Source organism: Electrona antarctica (genome assembly GCF_951216825.1).
Source record: "Electrona antarctica genome assembly, chromosome: 6".
NCBI classification, from domain to species: Eukaryota; Metazoa; Chordata; class Actinopteri; order Myctophiformes; family Myctophidae; genus Electrona; species Electrona antarctica.
This window is the reverse complement of record NC_136811.1, coordinates 20,602,872-20,623,006: the sequence shown is the minus strand read 5'-3', so window position 1 is coordinate 20,623,006 and position 20,135 is coordinate 20,602,872. Positions and strand designations below refer to the sequence as shown.

Sequence of the window (20,135 nt, the reverse complement as noted above, 5' to 3'; positions counted from 1 at the left end):
AATATTACTGTTTGAGTAACTTTTCCAACAGTTTATATGAGAAAAACACATTCTCATCCCAAAGCATCACCTTTGACCAAGTGCCATATTTGACAAGTTGGGAGGTACAATTTGACACCTTGGGGTGAGAATGTCACATCTCAGGGCGAAGCATGTAGACTTAACATTGAAATTGAAAATTGAAATCTGCCCGACTTTTATTAGTAGTGTTGGATTCTGTTATGAACATTTCCTCTGCGTCAATATGGCACAACATTGGGCCTCCATCAGCATCAGACGCCACAGGCACCTGACCAAGTAACGAAATACGATGCCTTCGGAGTGACAATGTGCTGGAAAAACAGCAATTCATAATTCCACAGATTTTCAGGCCTGTGACAGTGAATTTGCATGCATCTCAGGGAGCTAGAATAAAGACCCCCCAAAACAACAACAGCAAGATGGACAGGAGGCACATGCACGTAATAATGATAGGTAATAATTGTCATATAGAGTGTTTGTTCAGTAACAGGGGTCTCCCCATCTCTCCAATGAACAGAAAGTCTTTTTTCAGGTTGGATGTCAATTTAATCCAATCATTAGAGACAATCGGAATATAATATTTTATTATTATTATAAAAATAAAAAAAAGGTAAACCGAGTCTTATGCACAGATGATTGGCTCAGAGACGGTGGGTAGACAGGGATCAACGTATTAAAATAATGCACAAAAATGCCTGAAGAAGGTCTTTTGACCAAAACTTTGCTTAAAGGGGCATTCCACTCATTTTCAACATTTTACTATGTCATTAATATACCTTAGAGCTGTTGTGTGGAAATAATAAAAAGTCCCCCCATTCTGTGTTTCATAGAACTAGAGGTCTGAAAAAAATCATTAACATGGTGAAACACATCTTGATGACATCATCAAGATGTGTTTCACCATGTTAATGATTTTTTTCATAATTACAGTTCTAGGAAACACAGAATGGGGGGACTTTTTATTATTTCCACACAACAGCTCTAAGGTATATTAATGACATAGTAAAATGTTGAAAATGGGTGGTTTTCCCCTTTAAATAGTAAAAGTGTTAATTTTGTGAATCTTTGTGCATTTGTTTTAAAATGCAAAACAAAAACAAAACAAAACAAAGACAAATATCCCTTACAACAACTTGATGAAAAAGCAGTGTGGGAAGGGGGGGGATAAACATACAGAATGAGCTGACTTGAATGCTGCCAGTGTCCTCAGATGACCAGACCCCAGAGACAGGAAGCTCACATGACATCAAAGGAAGAGAGAGTGAGTCAGAGAACACAGTGTGGCAAATTGGGCCTGCACTGGAATATCGCCCGGCGCTGTCGGCTGGAAAACTTGTATCTCCATATTTCAACTTTAATGTCGTTTTTTTAAATAGATGAATGCTCTACTTAGTCTTAGAAGAGTGTCGCGCAAGTAGACTGGCTATTTTAGCAATCTTTGTAAATTGATGACAGTGAAAGTGTTTCTGCAGATTTTATAAATATTGAGCCAATGGATAGTATTATTAATAACAAGAGCTTGTGACTAAAATAATGACTCCACTGGATCAATTGGAACACGGGTTCGTTCTTTTATTTATGTATTTGTTTGTTCGTTCATACATTCATTTATTCATTCATTTCCTGAAAAGTAACATTTTTGGAAGCTTACAAGGTTTCCACTCGACAGTGATGACGACATGAAGATTAAAGGGATAGCGTGCTGCCCTGGATCTGTTGGCTGATGGTGATAGACAAGGCTGACCGTGGAGGGAGCAGAACGGGGCGAGGGAGAAAGTAAGTGGAAGAAGAGCACGAAGGTGGGTGGGAGATGAGAGAGGAACGGGCCGCAGAGACGCAAGGCGAGGTGGAGAGTGTAAAGGAGAGGAAACGTGGAGATGAAGAGAGACGAGATGGCAGGGAAGGCCAGGAGGACGCTTAGAAGTGTATTGGAGGAAAGAGGATGGAGCAAGAGAGGACAGCTGGGACAATTAAGGAAAGGAGAGGAACTTCATGAGCTGATCACTTAAAGCTGATCACGTAAAGCTGATCCCCACGCGTAACCACTTGAGACCTATACTTTGTTGTAACGACAAATAACGGAAATAGGCGATCTACAAGCTCACAACGCATCGCATCATGATGTGTTGTGGGCTTGTAGATCTGCGAACTACTGTACAATAGAGCCATACAAATGTTTTAATAATAATTACAAAGATAATTTTTTATAGAAACACAAACGACAAAAACAAAATCCCCTTTACTGTAATTTGTGGGATACATTTTCATTTGTAATTATCCCTCTCTTTTTAATTTATTTTGTCCTCAAGACGAAAATAGGGACGTCATCATCTCTATTAATGGAGTGGCTCCTATGCACAGCTTTATGTCTGTCCGTTTGAGCATGGAATGTGCTCAGCTGATTGGCTGAGCACAGATGCACCGCTCACTTCACACAAGTGTGATTTTTGAGGGGTGCTAGCCCCTCCTATGCTCAGCTTTCCGGGTTTGTGTGAACACAAACATTGGCTTGTGATTGGCTGACCCCATAGCGATGATTTGATTGGCTGAGCAAAGTACATATTGAAGATAAAAGTGAGGGCAGAAAATTGAAGAATGAGATGATCTAAGATAAGAGCGCCCCTCACTTCACATGGGTGTGATGTTTTCTATACATTTGTTACTGCACCCACAGTCAAAGAAAACTAGCACCAGACCTTATGGGGCCTGGCACTGAAAATAGCTATTCTATTCTCTGCAACATTTTGGCTGATAAAGGGTAAAGAGTAAAGACAGTACCCAGGAACTGAAACACCACCTACTCCAGTCCAGTGAGATCCATAATATATCAGTTCATTTTAAACAGATGAACAAATATCCATTTCAAATGAGATGCATACCGCTGGCATTTCTCTGTACATGGTGACTTCAGGAAGGGCATGGTGGATGTGCCACCCTTCTTTGACCTTGACAGTGACAAAGTGTGCAATCAAATATCAATCCACAGCTCCACCTTGTGGGCATGGTCATGTTCTGCAAGAGTGAGCAGACAATGGCTGGTATTTGTTAAATGTCTGAAGATAGTGAAACATTTTAGGAAGATCTGAGTGCTGGGCAATACAGTATACTGTGTAGACATATTCGCACGCACGCACGCACGCACGCACGCACGCACGCACGCACACTAAATATTTTAATAAAATGCGTGTGTGTGAAAAAAATTAGGAAGAGCTGAGTGCTGGGCAATACAGTATACTGTGTAGACATATTCGCACACACACACGCACACACACTAAATATTTTAATAAAATGCATGTGTGTGCGCGCCTGTGTGTGTGTGTGTATGTATATATAATCATCTGCTACATATTTCAACAAAACCATCCTGCTCTATCTCCTACTGTACCTGCTTGAACCCACTAGGATGTGATTTTAATTCATAAAGGTGTATGTGGGTGTACTCTGCTTTACTGTGTTATATGTAATTGCAGAATATTTGAAAGAAAATATGACAATAGACAATACATGAACACCTGTGAATATTGTCGCCCCCGCCTATACTGTGCATATTGTTTAAGTCATATTGCCCAGCACTACTACCTTTGTATAATCACAATAAGGAAATAGTTAACAAATAAAAAATCAACCGTGTCAGTCATATTCACAACACCCCGAAGTAAAAAGAAAAGAGAGAATTGACTTGAACAAAAATAGTTCTTCCCAAAAATACCACATCCTCCTCTCTGAAAGCAGTAGGTGAAACATATGTACTATACTTAACCTATTTTGGGCGGGAACCCCTTTTGGTGTTAGCATTATGTTATGCTTTAGCTATTGAAAAATAGCAGATCTACAAGCTCATAGCGCGCCACCGAGTGGCGCGCTACGAGCTTGTAGGTCTGCTATTTTTGAAAAATCAAAGAACGACTGACATAGAAACATAGCTTTTTCAGAAAACTGTCAGGATGTAGAAGACATTTTTAGAATCTGATCTCAGGTCAAAATGGGTTAAAGGGAAACATTACAGAGTTTTATTCTTGATCATAACTTTGGCGAAGTTGCCCTTTAACTAATGTGACCTAGTGAAAAGTGCCCCTGTAGTAGCGGGCATGCAGGTACTCCACACTGGTCCTACTTTCTGTGGCGCTAATTTTAGATCATGCCCTGCTGGAGGAGAGGAAGATGGATGGAGAGAGAGAGGAAGAGGGAGAGGAGGATGGATGGAGAGAGAGGAAGAGGGAGGGAGAGGAGGATGGAGGGAGAGAGAGAGAGGAAGAGGGAGGGAGAGGAGGATGGATGGAGAGAGAGAGGAAGAGGGAGGGAGAGGAGGATGGAGGGAGAGAGAGAAAGAGGGAGGGAGAGGAGGATGGATGGAGAGAGAGAGGAAGAGGGAGGGAGAGGAGGATGGATGGAGAGGAGGATGGAGAGAGAGAGAGAGGAAGAGGGAGGGAGAGGAGGATGGATGGAGAGAGAGAGGAAGAGGGAGGGAGAGGAGGATGGATGGAGAGAGAGAGGAAGAGGGAGGGAGAGGAGGATGGATGGAGAGAGAGAGGAAGAGGGAGGGAGAGGAGGATGGATGGAGAGAGAGAGGAAGAGGGAGGGAGAGGAGGATGGATGGATGGAGAGAGAGAGGAAGAGGGAGGGAGAGGAGGATGGATGGATGGAGAGAGAGAGGAAGAGGGAGGGAGAGGAGGATGGATGGATGGAGAGAGAGAGGAAGGGGGAGGGAGAGGAGGATGGATGGAGGGAGAGAGAGAGGAAGAGGGAGGGAGAGGAGGATGGATGGATGGAGAGAGAGAGGAAGAGGGAGGGAGAGGAGGATGGATGGAGGGAGAGAGAGAGGAAGAGGGAGGGAGAGGAGGATGGAGAGAGAGAGAGAGAGGAAGAGGGAGGGAGAGGAGGATGGATGGAGAGAGAGAGAGGAAGAGGGGGATGGATGGAGAGAGAGAGGAAGAGGGAGGGAGAGGAGGATGGATTGAGAGAGAGAGGAAGAGGGAGGGAGAGGAGGATGGATGGAGAGAGAGAGGAAGAGGGAGGGAGAGGAGGATGGATGGAGAGAGGAAGGAAATGTGGGTGCCAAAAGAGGCAGAATAGGTCAGACGGGTACACACACACACACACACACACACACGGTATGTGTTTGTGTGCGTGCGTGCGTGCGTGCGTGCGTGCGTGCGTGCGTGCGTGCGTGCGTGCGTGCGTGCGTGCGTGCGTGCGTGCGTGCGTGCGTGCGTGCGTGCGTGCGAGACCTCACGTATGCGTGAGGGGTCTAGGGCACTGAGGACATGTCTACCCACAGAGATGACCAGGGAATAAGAATGCCAATGAGCTGGTGGCTGCCAGATATCCTAATAACAGCGAGCCAGAAAGTCAGCTAACCATCTGCACACACACACACACGCACATGGGTGCGCACACATACACGCAGATAGCCAGGCAGGAAGCCAACCATTCATGCCTGCAAGATGTGTTACTTTCCGTTGCCAACACCAGCAAGCCAGCAGGCAAAGCATGAAGACACTTCATGGCTGCCTTATCTCGTCTTCAGTATAAACAGTCTCCCCCAAAAAAATATTAAATCCTAGCTTAGAGGGATACATGATGGACACTATGCACACAATGTACTGTAGATAGGAACGGTTGTTTATAAATCACTTATCAAAGAGGAATATCTCATGCAGACCAGTATTTTTTCCAGACTTTCTTTTTTTAGATTGCTAAATTGATTTTTACAGCCAGTGTGCAAATAGGTACAGAGAACATACTGCAATTATATATTTATTTCATAATGATTTTTTTTTGTAATTTCGCAGTGCTAATATAAAGAATATGGTTACTTTTCAGTGTATTTGAGCACCTAATAGACTATTTAAACATGTGATTTTAGCTTTGACTATTTCTATATGCAGACATAAATGTTCAGGGCACTCGGCTCTCTCAGTGCTATTAGCCAATGGCCGGTACAGTGGCATTACTTCACACCTCCCTGAGCCATTTCCTTCAGTAATATCCTCATTGAGATGGGATTGTGCGGCAACCAAACAGGCTCGTAATTAAACGGTGTCAGAGATTCTGAACAAATAAAGCAGAGCTGGGCTATTAAGGTCCTTCCTGTGGTTTTAAATCAGACAGCACCTGGATGCTGCTTGCTTTTTTTAAACACCACCCACAAATAACATAGCCTACAGTACACACACACACACACACACACACACACCCACCCCCCCCCCCCCCCCCCCCCCCTACATAAACAACCAGTGTTCACACATTCAGGTTCACATCCTCCCCCCACCTCTTGCATTGGAAGCACATTTCCTCTGCCTGAAATAATTACTGGCTGGCTTCTTGTCTGGGGTGAGCGAGCTGCTTCCTTCATTAGTTGCTCTAAACATCAGACATGGCATCACATTTAATGGCTTAATTTCTCTGCAGTCACAGGCCCCCTTTTCTGATCCGCCTCCGTGGAGAACCACAGAATATGCTCCTGCCTCTTCTCGCGGGCATGACCCAAATAGATAAGTAGTAAAGGACGGGGGCCTTTCTCTCGGCAGGCGAAACCAAATTAACGGAGGGATCGGAAAGAATTTAAGCTCGCCACTGTTGCTACACTGCAAGATGAGTGTCATTGTCACCGTCGCCATCGTCAGTAGCAGCACACCAATTTCTGATAACGCAACAAAAACAGACGTCCGTTGCCATGGAGACCATCCTTTGGGGACAAACAAGACATATTTCTTAAGGGGTTCGGGTTCCTGTGGTGCTTGTATGGATTGGCTCGAAAAAATGCAGATACGAGTAGCTACGGGAAACGGGCTAAGGCTTGCATACGGCAGGCATAATGAAGATACGAGTAGCTACGGGAAACGGGCTAAGGCTTGCATACGGCAGGCATAATGCAGATACGAGTAGCTACGGGAAACGGGCGAAGGCTTGCATACGGCAGGCATACCTGAGCTGCAATACTGGAGTACAGCAGTTCCCAAGCCTTTGTGGTACAGGGCTCGTTAAAAAGTGGTTACGCCCCACCCATCTGACCACTTAACGTGTATACACGTCTTTGGGAATCGCAGATCCACAATCACACAATGTTGTACAACAAAGTAGTGCATGAATTGACAAAAAATAGAAAAGAAAATAAATAAAGTTGAAGGATGGAGATACAAGGTTTCTGCCCGACAGCAACGGCATATACCAGCCATGCTCCTCTAAGACATTTCTACTATTGTCACTGCCCATACAGTTGGGTGCCACTGATATTGTCCCTTATCATTTGACCATTTAGGCCTGACCTCAAAATTTTAAAAAATCCTTCTAAATCCTCCAGTTTTCTGAAATAAATATTTTCACGATTTTTCAAAAATAGCAGACCTACAAAGCTCGTAGCGCGCCACTCGGTGGCGCGCTATGAGCTTGTAGATCTGCTATTTTTCAATAGCTAAATTATAATGTTTAAAACACCAAAAGGGGTTCCCGCCCAAAATGGGTTAACTGTCCTTTTGCGCAGATCACGCAAACCTCAGCAAAAAGAAAAGGACAATATCGATGGCCTCCAACTGTACATCAGCTGCGTTACCTGTGACGCCTTCGCTGGCTGGCTGCATTCTTACATTCATGTAAACTCATGAAATAACAATAGCTTGGGCATGAATGGAGCATGGCCTAATAGCCGGGACCAGAGACTAATTCCATTACTTGACAAGGAGTGTCATCCATCACGGGGCCAGCTACAATGGCTGAAACCAATGGGGAGTTACATACATGACCTCATATGCGTCCCGTATTCCTTATGATGTGTAACACAATACATGTATACATCACCCCCCCCCCTATACTATGCTACCCACCCCCCCCTATACTATGCTGTCCTTGGAATATACTGTGTGTTTATCCTTGGATGTGCAGTTTTAGCTGATAAGTCCCTTCTTTTTTTTTTTTTTTTTTTTTTTTTTTTTTTACAATATTTATTTTATTTGGAAAAAGCAGTACAAAAACATCATTTATATGCATACATAGGACACAAGTGCAGTTTCCAGGATTTTTTTTTTTCACCCCTCTTCCCTCCCTCTCCCCTCCAAGTGACTCCATCTCCAGTGTCTCTGTGTCCTTGCTTTCTTCAGGACTACATATGGCGTCAGGTCAACACTTGACAGGGGCAAAGGGCAATATTGCTTCAGTGTACATTTCAGAAGGCGAAAAAGAAGAAAGAGCGGGCAGACAAAAAGAGTAAGACAGACAAAAGAAAAAGACAAAAAAAACAACAATCAAGAAACGAAAGTGATAAGTCCCTTCTAATATGACGAAAACAATTTAGATTTGGTTTAACCTTCTTGCATATATGCTTTACCTTTTTTTCAAATTTTAAGTTTTTATCCAAGATTATTCCTAAGTATTTTACTTCACTCATTTCAGAAAGAGTTTCATTTTTGATGCGTACCTGAAACCAATGGGGAGTTACATACATGACCTCATATGCGTCCGGTATTCCTTATGATGTGTAACACAATACATGTATACATCACCCCCCCCCCCCCCTGTCCTTGGAATATTCTGTCTGTTTATCCTTGGATGATTTTGTCTCCAATCCTTGGACAGTAGAACTAGGCACGTGTTGTTATTGCCCGTTTTGTCCTTGGAAAACATTTGCCACGCCTCGTCTGTTAATATGTCCTGAGGTAGCATAGGACATCTTTCTAGATGGCTGCCATTAGACTGATGATGAAGATGATACAGTGGCCTTGGTATAAGTAAGTATACGTGTGTGTGCATTAGACCTGGGCGATAAAACCATCTCGATAGCGGATCAGGATAAAACTGATGTTAAAGGCCTATCGAACAGGAGAAGAACCAGTCAGACTGCCGTGTTTTAAGCTTGCATGTAAAGTACACACCCCATTTCCTACTGAGATGTATCGTTTTCATGCATTGTTGAGCTACCAGTGGACTTGGAGAGGGGGAAAAGATGGACATGAAAGTGTGAAAGTGAGCTTGTGTGTGTGTGTGTGTGTGTGTGTGTGTGTGTGTGTGTGTGTGTGTGTGTGTGTGTGTGTGACTCCATATGGTCTATTGCTCCATATGGAAGCCATCAAAGAGCATGGTTAAACCATCCATATCACCCATAGTGCATGCATTTTTGTGTGTGCTTGTTATGAACCATGGCGTTCCTATTTTGGGCATGTCATTATAGGCAAAGATTTCTATACATTCTTTCAAAATAGCAGATCTACAAGCTCTGTGATGCGACATGTTGTGAGCTCCTGGCTTATCAGCTTTTTAATTATGAAACAAAAAATTAAAAAGGAACAATTTTGAAAACATTGTGGGTAAGTGTTTAAGAGGGAGAGCGAGAAAGAGAGAAGTGTGGGTGAGGAGGTCAACATACCGTCACCTTCTCTAAGTCTGCTTCTGAGGAGCTGGGAGATAGCGGGCTGATGGGACTGAGAGAGGGAGAGCTTCCCACACTGGACACGTACTCAGGATCAGGAACGTACAGAACCTGCAAACACAATCCATGTCCGTATTTACACAGGCCTTGCCTTTGTGCAAACACACATGCACACAGTACATACAGTCCACATGCAAGGGGAGACATATATATATATATACAGTATATATATACAGTGGCGTGCACAGACATTTAGAGGGGCAGGTGCTCAAGTGAAAAAAGGGCACCTTGTGCAGCGCGTGGAACCGGCCGGTTGCCTTAATAGTGTGAGATTTATAGATTTTGGGGCATATATACATGCATACAATACTATATATATATATATATATATATATACAAACATTATATACACATGCAGTACTAAATATGCTAATATATCTACTAGCCCTTAGCTTTCTCTCTTTCTCACTCACAGGGAAAAAACTGATAAGCAACATGGACATACTGTACTGTACTGTACTGTACTGTACTGTACTGTACTGTACTGTACTGTACTGTACTGTACTGTACTGTACTGTACCGTGGTAATGTTAACAGCTGCAGGGCAGGTGTATCTACTTTATTTGATCATGCTAATGTGACATTTACTTTCTGTCGTGGTGGGGTGGAGTGTGTCCATCCATACGTCTACAGTTACAGTCTTATGCTAGTCACTTGTCCAGGAGAATAGTGGCAGGATCGTTCTCCGTATGATTTATAGCAGAATGTCTAAACTGGGTTGGCTGGCCTGGCAGTGCTGCTGCTGCTACTGGAAACAGGAAGGGAACACTCCTGTTCCCTGTGATAATCATGTCTAGATGTATTATATACACAATTAACACAGGGGGAGGAGGGGGGGGTACATTGTTTTTTAATTTAATTCCGCTTGCAATGAAAAGGTCACATGAAGTGGTGCCAATTGTTGAAGGCTGCCCTGTATCTATAGAGCGTTAGCAGTTTTAGAACAGACGGTTACTATTTGGTGCGGAACAATGGTGGAGCAGCAAAGTGCATCATGTGAGACCTCTAGGTCACTGGTTCACAGAGTGGGGTTTGGGTCCTTGAGGGAGTTCCAGGGGGTCCCCAGCTAAATGATAGTTTGGAACCAAATGGACCCTTATGGGTCTGTAACTCTGAGAGTGTACAGATGGAACCAACTGGACACATGAGTTAAATTAACATTGATTTTACAATATAAATTGGAGTCCCAGAGATAGAAATTCCATTAAATGGGGGTATGTAGACTAATATCATATGCATGTCAAACTGGGGGTCCTTGAAATTAAACGGGTTGAGAATCACTGCTAGAGCCATAAATATCTTCTCTTATGGGGGTCCCGGCTGGAATAAATTTTCAAATGGGGGTCCGCGGGCTAATTAGTGTCAATATGGGGGTCCTTGACATGAAAAAGTTTGGGAACCAGGTTGTTGGTGACATTGGTAGGGTTAAAAGCGGCATGGTTTCGTAGCGGCAGAACTCCAGCCACATTATGGACTCAGTGGAGAGCCCACGGCTCAGTGAGAGCTCTTCAGATCCCACAGTTTGGACAAAGCTCAACTCAGCATTGTTTGTCTTGCCGAGAGTTGAGAGAAAGAAAGACTGCCAAATGAATTGGAGTGCGGCTTGTCTAGCCTATTTGTGTGGAAGTGAAATAGCGTTTTGGATGCTTGTCAAATTCTCCATTTTCCACAAAAAAAACAAAACAAATAAGTCTGTGTCTAAGAATAATGAACATGTCGAACCCGATGAAGATGCCACTGACTATGCGTTGGTTTAAAACGTATGTATGCACACTTTAGCCACCCTTAAGATTGGTTTGTCAAAACTGGGGTGTTTTCAGGTTCATTTCAAACATCATAAATACATTCACGTTAATTCCACGCCCTCCTCTCCTGTAGTAATTGCGCTACACTAACACTGCTAATCAATGAAGGCTTCTTTCACCACCTTCAATGCGCTCGCATATTTCTATTTACCCCTATTGGCCTGAATATAAGTTTTGTAGATGTAAATACCCCATACGGGGTCGTATTATAATCAGGGTCTAGACTATTTAACATTCAATATTCTTCTTCCACAAATGAGTCTTGAAAAATGGGGGTCGTCTTATAATCAGAGTCGTCTTATATTCGACACAATACGGGTACTTTATTTTCGCCAATATTACCCCCTAGCATCGCGCCGCAAATTCCTTCGTCCGATTGGCTACGCCCGATCACGTGACACAGGGGCGTCACATGCAGTGCAATGCATGTTGGGATACAGGTGCATGATGGGAAGTCATTTTTTTGCCTTTTTGTTTGTGTGACACTAGAGTGCGCCATTAGGCACGCATACTTCTAGTTCTATACAATATTCAATTGTATTTGAATAATATTTGAATGTAATATGTAAATTATTTGGACAAGTGACCTTGTAAAGAGTAAGCATTCACGCACCATCTGGAGAGCAAAGACTTTGCAATAAGACATGAACAGGGGCAGTGTGTATGCAATAAGACATGAACAGGGGCAGTGTGTATGCAATAAGACATGAACAGGGGCAGTGTGTATGCAATAAGACATGAACAGGGGCAGTGTGCAATAAGACATGAACAGGGGCAGTGTGTATGCAATAAGACATGAACAGGGGCAGTGTGCAATAAGACATGAACAGGGGCAGTGTGTATGCAATAAGACATGAACAGGGGCAGTGTGTATGCAATAAGACATGAACAGGGGCAGTGTGCAATAAGACATGAACAGGGGCAGTGTGTATGCAATAAGACATGAACAGGGGCAGTGTGCAATAAGACATGAACAGGGGCAGTGTGTATGCAATAAGACATGAACAGGGGCAGTGTGTATGCAATAAGACATGAACAGGGGCAGTGTGTATGCAATAAGACATGAACAGGGGCAGTGTGCAATAAGACGTGAACAGGGGCAGTGTGTATGCAATAAGACATGAACAGGGGCAGTGTGCAATAAGACGTGAACAGGGGCAGTGTGTATGCAATAAGACATGAACAGGGGCAGTGTGTATGCAATAAGACATGAACAGGGGCAGTGTGTATGCAATAAGACATGAACAGGGGCAGTGTGCAATAAGACGTGAACAGGGGCAGTGTGCAATAAGACATGAACAGGGGCAGTGTGTATGCAATAAGACATGAACAGGGGCAGTGTGCAATAAGACGTGAACAGGGGCAGTGGTAGGAATGGAGAAAAACATTAGTATCCCTCCTCAAAAACAAAGTGGGCTGCAGTGAAGCGGCTGAGTGCAACATGGAGGACGTGTGTGTGTGTGAGTGCACGGCAGTTCACACCTGGCCGGGCACCACTGCCCTGGAGAACAGCTTGTTGAGCTGGACCAGCACGTTGGGGGTAGTGTCGAACCTGAGGGCGATGCTGTTCAGCGTGTCCCGTGATTCCACCTGTAAAAACATACAAGAGAGGCACAGAACATCACACTCCTGTGCGTGGAGAGCACTTCTCAGATCAGTGTGAAAAACAGGGCAAATGCAAGACTCTTTCTCAGGCAATGCATAATGAGAGAAGAAACATTTGTTATATTGTTCAAAGAAAGATACCGGTATTGTCGGATATACAGTAGCACTGCACAACAAAGTCAATGTTCTCAACTGAAACTTACTACGAGTGCATGCCTGGCACTCCCGGCCTCCAACTAACCCCATTTCCAATACGGAGATGAAAATGTAGCAAGAGTCTTATGTGGAGTCTTGTGTTACCTTGTGACTTTTCCCCACATGGAACAATCTGATGACATTACCGATTCTTGTGCATTGTGCTCTTTCATTCTTCATAACAGAGCCTACAGTTTCTCCCTCGTGGTGGCATCACTCATGCAGAAGAAGTGGTGCAGCGCTGAATACGGCTAAGGATCAACAGATCATGTGTGCTGAATTTGTGGCCTGGATGGCCTTCATCCTGTGTGCTCAGTTGCTAAACCCTGTAGCTCGCTCACAGAGGCGTTTTAACTTGTCTCCGTCAGTTAAAAGCTAATATAACTGAGGCTTGCTCAGTGTGTCTCAACCAGCTAAGAGTGTAACATCTCCACTGGGGCTTCTACTTTCCAAATACAGGTGGCAGGCATGTCAGAAAGTCCTAATATGTATGTGAGGAGAGGGAGGATGTGTGAGACATGTGAACTCAGGGGAGTGAGCTGAGCGCAGAGAGACAGGGAATGGAAAAAAGGTTTACTCATTCTGCACAGGATATAATTGGGGATATGGCTGCAGTGTGTTTCAGAAGAGCAGTCATGGGACTTAGGGCTCAGCTGACTACAGGGAACTATCAACATGTTTCCGTGCGTGCGTGACAAATAACAGCCTGACAAAAAGACTGGCCAATGTCTGCATCTAAAAGAAAATATCAATATGACATTATTCTTGGCATTGCGCGCACGCACACACACGCACACACACGCAAAATAGGCAAAGATACAAATCACATAAGACAAGGACATGTGAGTCAGGACAGGCATATTGGATATGAGCAAAGCAGAGCCAGTGCATTCGAGACGGTCACACATAACATCAACAGGGTTATTTTCCAATGCTGCACAGAGGGTGAACGGCTACACAGTGGAAAGTAGCTGTGGTATGTTTGCGGTTGTGAGCCTCACTGGACCACCAGAGCTACTGTAAGAGGAAAGGACAAGAAGAAACAGAACACAGACACTCACAGACAGACTTTAGAAGCTATAGTGAACACTTCTTGAGCAAACTAACTAAAATAATGAGGGTCAACGATTTCCACTTTCTTTGTGCAGCTGTGTGAGATATCTGATTCCGGATCCACTATAAACTCAATGTTTGTGAGAGAGTAGAAAAGACTAGAAAAGTGAAATGTGAAAAGAGTTGAATTTGAACTATTCAACTGTGATTTTAGCAACAGAGAAATGAGAGATGCTGGACAACACTACTGCAACTTCACAGGCAAGGGAAGAGGAAATGCACATCTACCTGTAGTAGGAAACTATAGGTACAGTATAGTGACATGGCAATAGAGAGAGATGTTAAATTAGATTAGGACTGGGAGAGTTGGGGTTTATATGGGTGAAGCTGGAGCTATGTCAGAGACTGGGACTTAATGGTCTAGACCAGTGACTCTCACCAATGGGTTCTGGGGACCCCCAGGGGTCCTTGAAGCAGTTCCTGAACTAAATTAGAATCAAAATCAGTCTAACAACTTGAACCCTACATACTTTATACCTATATACTCGGATATTTGAAAATAGGAAATATACAAGCTCACAGTGCCTCACACAAGTAAGTTTGTAGATCTGCTATTTTCAAAAAATCTTTAAAATGTATAAGAGTCCCTGCCTGGCACAAATTATTTGTTAATATGTTAAAATTAATATGTATTGTGGCCAAATACATATTAATTTGGGGGTCCCTGACATGAAAAGGTTTGAGAACCACTAGTCTAGACCTGTACATGGATGGATAATATACTAGACAGGTTTGCGGTTTGGGCTGAGGCTGTGGAATCTGTGAGAGAAGGCCAGGAGAGCGTGGGTTGGTCTCTACTGGGACTTGAGCTGGGATGTTGCCAAGACTGGACTGCTTTAGAATGTGCTGGGTCAGGCTGGGCTGGGTGGGATGCCCTGCACCGTGCAGGGAGGGCTGATCACATGTGAGGTGAATCACGCTGTTGGGACACCGTCCTGCTGAGTCAGCAGCACGTGGAACTTTGTTTGAGCAACGCCGACCGAGCAGGGATGCATTGTGCAGTGTTGGAGTGCATGGCCGGTTATATTGGTGAGCAGCACTGCTGTGTCAGATGGAGCTGAATGAACCACGCTGTGAGAGCCAGCGCAGTACTTGTCTTGGGCAGAGCTTGGATTATTGTAGGACAATATTATCAGGGAAGATTTGTGAAACACTGCAAGAGCTCTCTCTTGCACAAGCACTCTTGAACTATAGAGTTATATATGAAAAAGTTTAAAACGTTGATCATTTAAGATAAAAAACCCTAGCGACCTTATTTTGGGGCAGAACTACAAGCTGTCGTGCCACGTTGTGAGGTTGGAAGGTTGTCATTTCTGGCAAAAAAGTACAGCTAATTTATAAAGTAACATATGGTAAGACTGACTTAAGTGTAGCAAGTGGCAGCTGTTAAAGGTACTGTACATCACATTATGATGAATCCATCATACATCAAAATGCTACAAATGGTTTAGATCTTCACAGATCTTCATTTATCAACCCAGATTGAATCAAATCATTTCTTCAAATCTGGGATTAGCCTAAATTAGTGCAAAATACAACTTTTGAACACGTATCAACTGATGTCACTCAGCTGACACATTTATTTGGAATTTGCAGTATTACTATAGTAATTAATGTAAAGCGAGAGAGAGAGTGAGTGAGTGAGTGAGTGAGTGAGTGAGTGAGTGTGTGTGTGTGTGTATTTTTGTTTTCCTTCTTTTTTCAGGTTGTTCAGTACCAGTGAAGGTAATCAGTAGAGGCACCTTTATTTTGAATTTGCAGTATTCATTTCTTTGCACAATTTATTCACTAATTTTCATTTGGGAGGGGCACTAGCCCCTCCTATGTCCAGCTTTAAGGGATTGTGTAAACACAAACATTGAATGCCATCGACAATGAATGGCCAGTTTTGAGTGTTTATGCAAACACAAACATTGAATGCCATTGATTGGCCAGTTTGTGCAAACACAAACATTGATTGAAGGCCATCAACAATGAATGTAGACTGAGTATGATGTGTGATTTATTATTATTTACCGTATTTCTTAGATAGGAGATTGTAGAGAGGAGTGTAGAGAGACGGGAAACCGTCATGTACGTTTAGCTCTATTTTGACTTACTGCACGCCAGTGTTGTACACCAAAGATAGAAGATCTACAAGCTCAAAACGCGCTGCAGCCTGATGTGAGCTTATAGATCTGCTATTTTCAGTGTGCGCCAGGATGCGCAACCAAGTATTGAATCAGGCAAAAATAAAGTAGTGGTGGTGGTGGGTCCCTTCCATTGTTAACAAACACATCCCCGTGAATAGCCCCTCCAGCCTCATAACTATCTGCCATCAACAGCTGCATTTTGACAGTATGTGACAGTATCAAGGACCCATGTGACTGATTTGTTATCTCATCAGATTTGTAAAGGGTAGGGGCATTGCTTCATTTAGACAGCAGCAGCATATCACGTTGATAAATATGCTGTCAGAAGGCAAACATGGGAGACGTCACCAAGATCAAGCTGACAGTGGGGACGGTGATATTGCAGTGACACATACACACCAAAGCATGCACATGTATGCACATGCGCCCCACACATACACCATGGATTTACAACATGGTTATAAAAGAAAATACTGCAAAACATCATATTATAGAGAAACTATAAACCAGAAATATTGCTGCACTGCACGTAAAAGAAGACGAAAAAGCTGGTATGGCTTGTGTTAAATGCTGACACTGGGGCAGGACGAGGGCACCTAAATGTTTTAAATCATATGTTCCTTCCACACGCTACGTCCTACCGGGGAAAATCCTCCTTGTCAGGTGAAAAGAAGCGGACTCCTCATGCATTGAAAGAAGCATGAGGTCAGTCCGTTGCTCTCCCCAGGTTGGCAGAGGGGGTGTAGAGCCCAGGATTACATTAGACAATTGACACTGGGTGAAAAAAATGTGTTACAAAAATCGTGGGATAAAAATGAAATGTGAAGCCCCGTGTGAAGTGAGGGGCGCTCTTATCATCATAGATCATCAAACATCATCTCATTCCGGCCAATCACAATTTGTGTCCTCACTTTTCTGTCTTTAATTTTCTGCCCTCACTTTTATCTTCAATATGTACTTTGCTCAGCCAATCAAATCATCGCCGCTATGGGGTGATCAGCCAATCACAAGCCAATGTTTGTGTCCACACAAACCTGGAAAGCTCGTATGCATACAGTAAGAGGGGCTAGCGCCCCTCAAAAATAAATAGCTGTTCATAGCAGTAAAGTATAACCTGTGTATTTTGGACGTCAGACAAGTCAGGATTGGCGCACATTCTCCACGAATGGAGACACAATGATGTCGATTTATGTCCTCAGCAATAATTGGCTTGGGAAGAAGCTGCACATCTCCACAAGTAGTAGAGTAACAAAGTTTCCACAGCATTTTAGAAGGCGCGAGTTTAGCCTAGCTCTCGTTGTAAGTAGCATTTGTAGTAGGGCTGCACGATTAATAGTAAAAAAATGAAAATCACAGTCACAGTCTCATTCCCAAATGACGACCACGCTACATTCATGTAGCATTCATGTTGACTTTATTTGATTTTGAACGATCCCAGTTTCAATGTCAATCATACTAGAATAATAACATAATAGAAAATGGGTGGTTTTTTAATCCACGTTTATTGAGCTTGGTTGGGTGTCATCCATACACAGCTGTACTGAATTAGCAACAACCTCCACCACAACATAGTGGTAATCAGTGAATGACGTTGCTTTTGATTACATTACCACTTGTAGTTTTGAAAAACGACTTTGAAAGCAGGTATAAAGATGAAGAGAAAAGGTCGGCAATTAGGAGAGACTACATCCCATAGCTTGGAGGGACAACTGCTCTGCAATATTGACAAGTTCATTGTTAGGCCAACTGGCATGCCGGCATGAACTGAAGAGATGATTAATAGGTTCTGCGAATGTCTAGTTTTTTGTTGTTAGGCCAAACAGGCAACCAATGCTGTAATATCAACAATTCACATTTATAGGGCTGGCCTTGCAATCGAGCCAAAAAAACAACTGTCCAATTTAGAGTGTATTTACAGTCCCTAGTTCAGTATTAGTGCGAGTGTCCTTGGTATGTGTCTGGCATTTTGGAACACTGAGTGCCTTTCAAAGGGCGACAACAAGTTTTCTCATTTTATCCAGCTGGGAACCTAAAAGCGTCAATAATCACCACAGCTCCTACACTAGCACAGCCTTTCATCTAGGAAGCTTCAGCACGGAGCATCGATTCTCCCTGGGTGCCTTTTGCTTCAATATTATTTTTAGCATTCGGGCTCTTCTGTTCACCAAAAACCAATACGCCTCAACATGTCCCTATAAGACGTTTAGCCCAAAAGGACATTTAAATAAAAGATAAATAAACAAGACTATTAAGGTCTCTTCTTTTGACTTTGAAATGACAAACAGCACAAAATAGAAAAAAAAATAGTAATATATATATATAAATCACACTCGTGTGACGTGAGGCGTAATTCTTCATTCATTGTCAATGGGAATTTAATGTTTGTGTAAGACAAAGATCTACACTATAGCTGAATATATATATAAAATTTGTATTAGTTTATTCCCTTTTTATAGATACAGAACTTAGAGCAATCATCTCATTTCTAGATGGCCACTAGACAGGTAAACTCTGCAGTATCTCCTTATCCTCCAAATCAATTATTCCATTATTCATCTGGGAACTGAAGATGAATAATTAAAGCACTTCCTGTTATGGCTGTGTCCCTGCCCTGAGAAAAAGGCTGGAAGATGGTTGCGGTGGCCATCTTGAGGGCGACTGACATGTGCTGTCACTAATGGTGACCTTGTTGAATGGGAGAGGATGTGTTGACCCACCAAGGATAGCCAGCAGGACGGTCAAAGGCTAATGGCTCCATTAAAGAGGACCTGGTTGGAACACGAGGTTGGAACATGAGCACAAATCCATGACTGCTACAGCAAAAGGTCAAAAACGGAAGAAAGGCATTACGTATCTTGCATCTCCTTGGTTACATTAACTTTAAATAGAGTGGTGTTTAGAAGTGACCGTTCATAAGACATTGGTTAGTCAAGGGCTTTAGACAGTAGAAGATCTTTATCCTCACACGACACACTGATGTCCCTCCCAATTTAATTCTTACAATCTGATGAAGAAAATGAGTCAAAATGTAAAAAAAAAAAATCACACCCGTGTGAACTGAGTGGTGTAAGGTCTGTCTGACGTAATGAAATCATGTCTGACGTAATGAAATCACACCCGGGTGTGATTTCATTACCTGGCTTTGTTTGTGCAGAAAAAATGAGCATGGTTGCTATGTTCACCCTGTTCACCCGGGTGTGATTTAATTACGTCATTACAACAGGGTGAACATAGCAACCATGCTCATTTTTTCTGCACAAAAAAGCCAGTTGTAGGAGTGGTTTACACCACTCAAAAAAACATCAAATGCCGATCACAATGAACACGTGGAACTGTGTGTGTGATCAAACTGGAAATAATTCTAAAGCAAATGGTTTAATCACCCATAATGCCATATCAGAGGAGCCATCGCTCTGGCAGTTTATAATGAAGAACGGAGGCAGGCTTTATCATGACAGTTGCCATGGTGACTTTGTCGTTACTAGCCTAATGGCATGTTGCACTGTGTGCAACTGCATCCTCGTTGATCATTTGGAGACCTAATTTTAGATGGATTAAAAATGACAAGAGAAAAAAAGTCAGATTATTCCATCTTTGCCTTTTTAAATGGGACCGACAAATTAAAGCAAGATCAACATTTCACTTTCCAGGCTTCTGGGAATTTTCCCATGCACAAGGCTGACCTCGGACCGAAGATACTGCTGCTTTATCAGTGTAAACACACCATTCAAATGTGATAGCATCACATTTGAGGTTAGCAACCTGACAGAAAAGACTTTAGGTCTGCTGTGGCAATGTCGTAATTTCTGGGAAATGCCACAGTGGGGGTTTGTTTCAGAAATA

General features: G+C 43.0%; 1 protein-coding gene across 5 annotated transcripts in view; it reads right to left on the bottom strand.

Moving 5' to 3' along the window:
- oxr1a (oxidation resistance 1a) overlaps positions 1 to 20,135 on the bottom strand; it is a 177,728-nt gene that overhangs the window by 38,112 nt on the left and 119,481 nt on the right. For 4 of the 5 annotated variants that reach the window (XM_079503027.1, XM_079503024.1, XM_079503023.1 and 1 more), the window contains 2 exons: positions 12,730 to 12,837; positions 9,380 to 9,493 (listed from right to left, as the gene is read on the bottom strand). In XM_079503027.1, coding sequence (XP_079359153.1) covers positions 9,380 to 9,493; positions 12,730 to 12,837 — 222 coding nt within the window. The remainder of the gene's footprint in view (positions 1 to 9,379; positions 9,494 to 12,729; positions 12,838 to 20,135) is intronic. The other variant, XM_079503025.1, reaches the window with a different exon arrangement.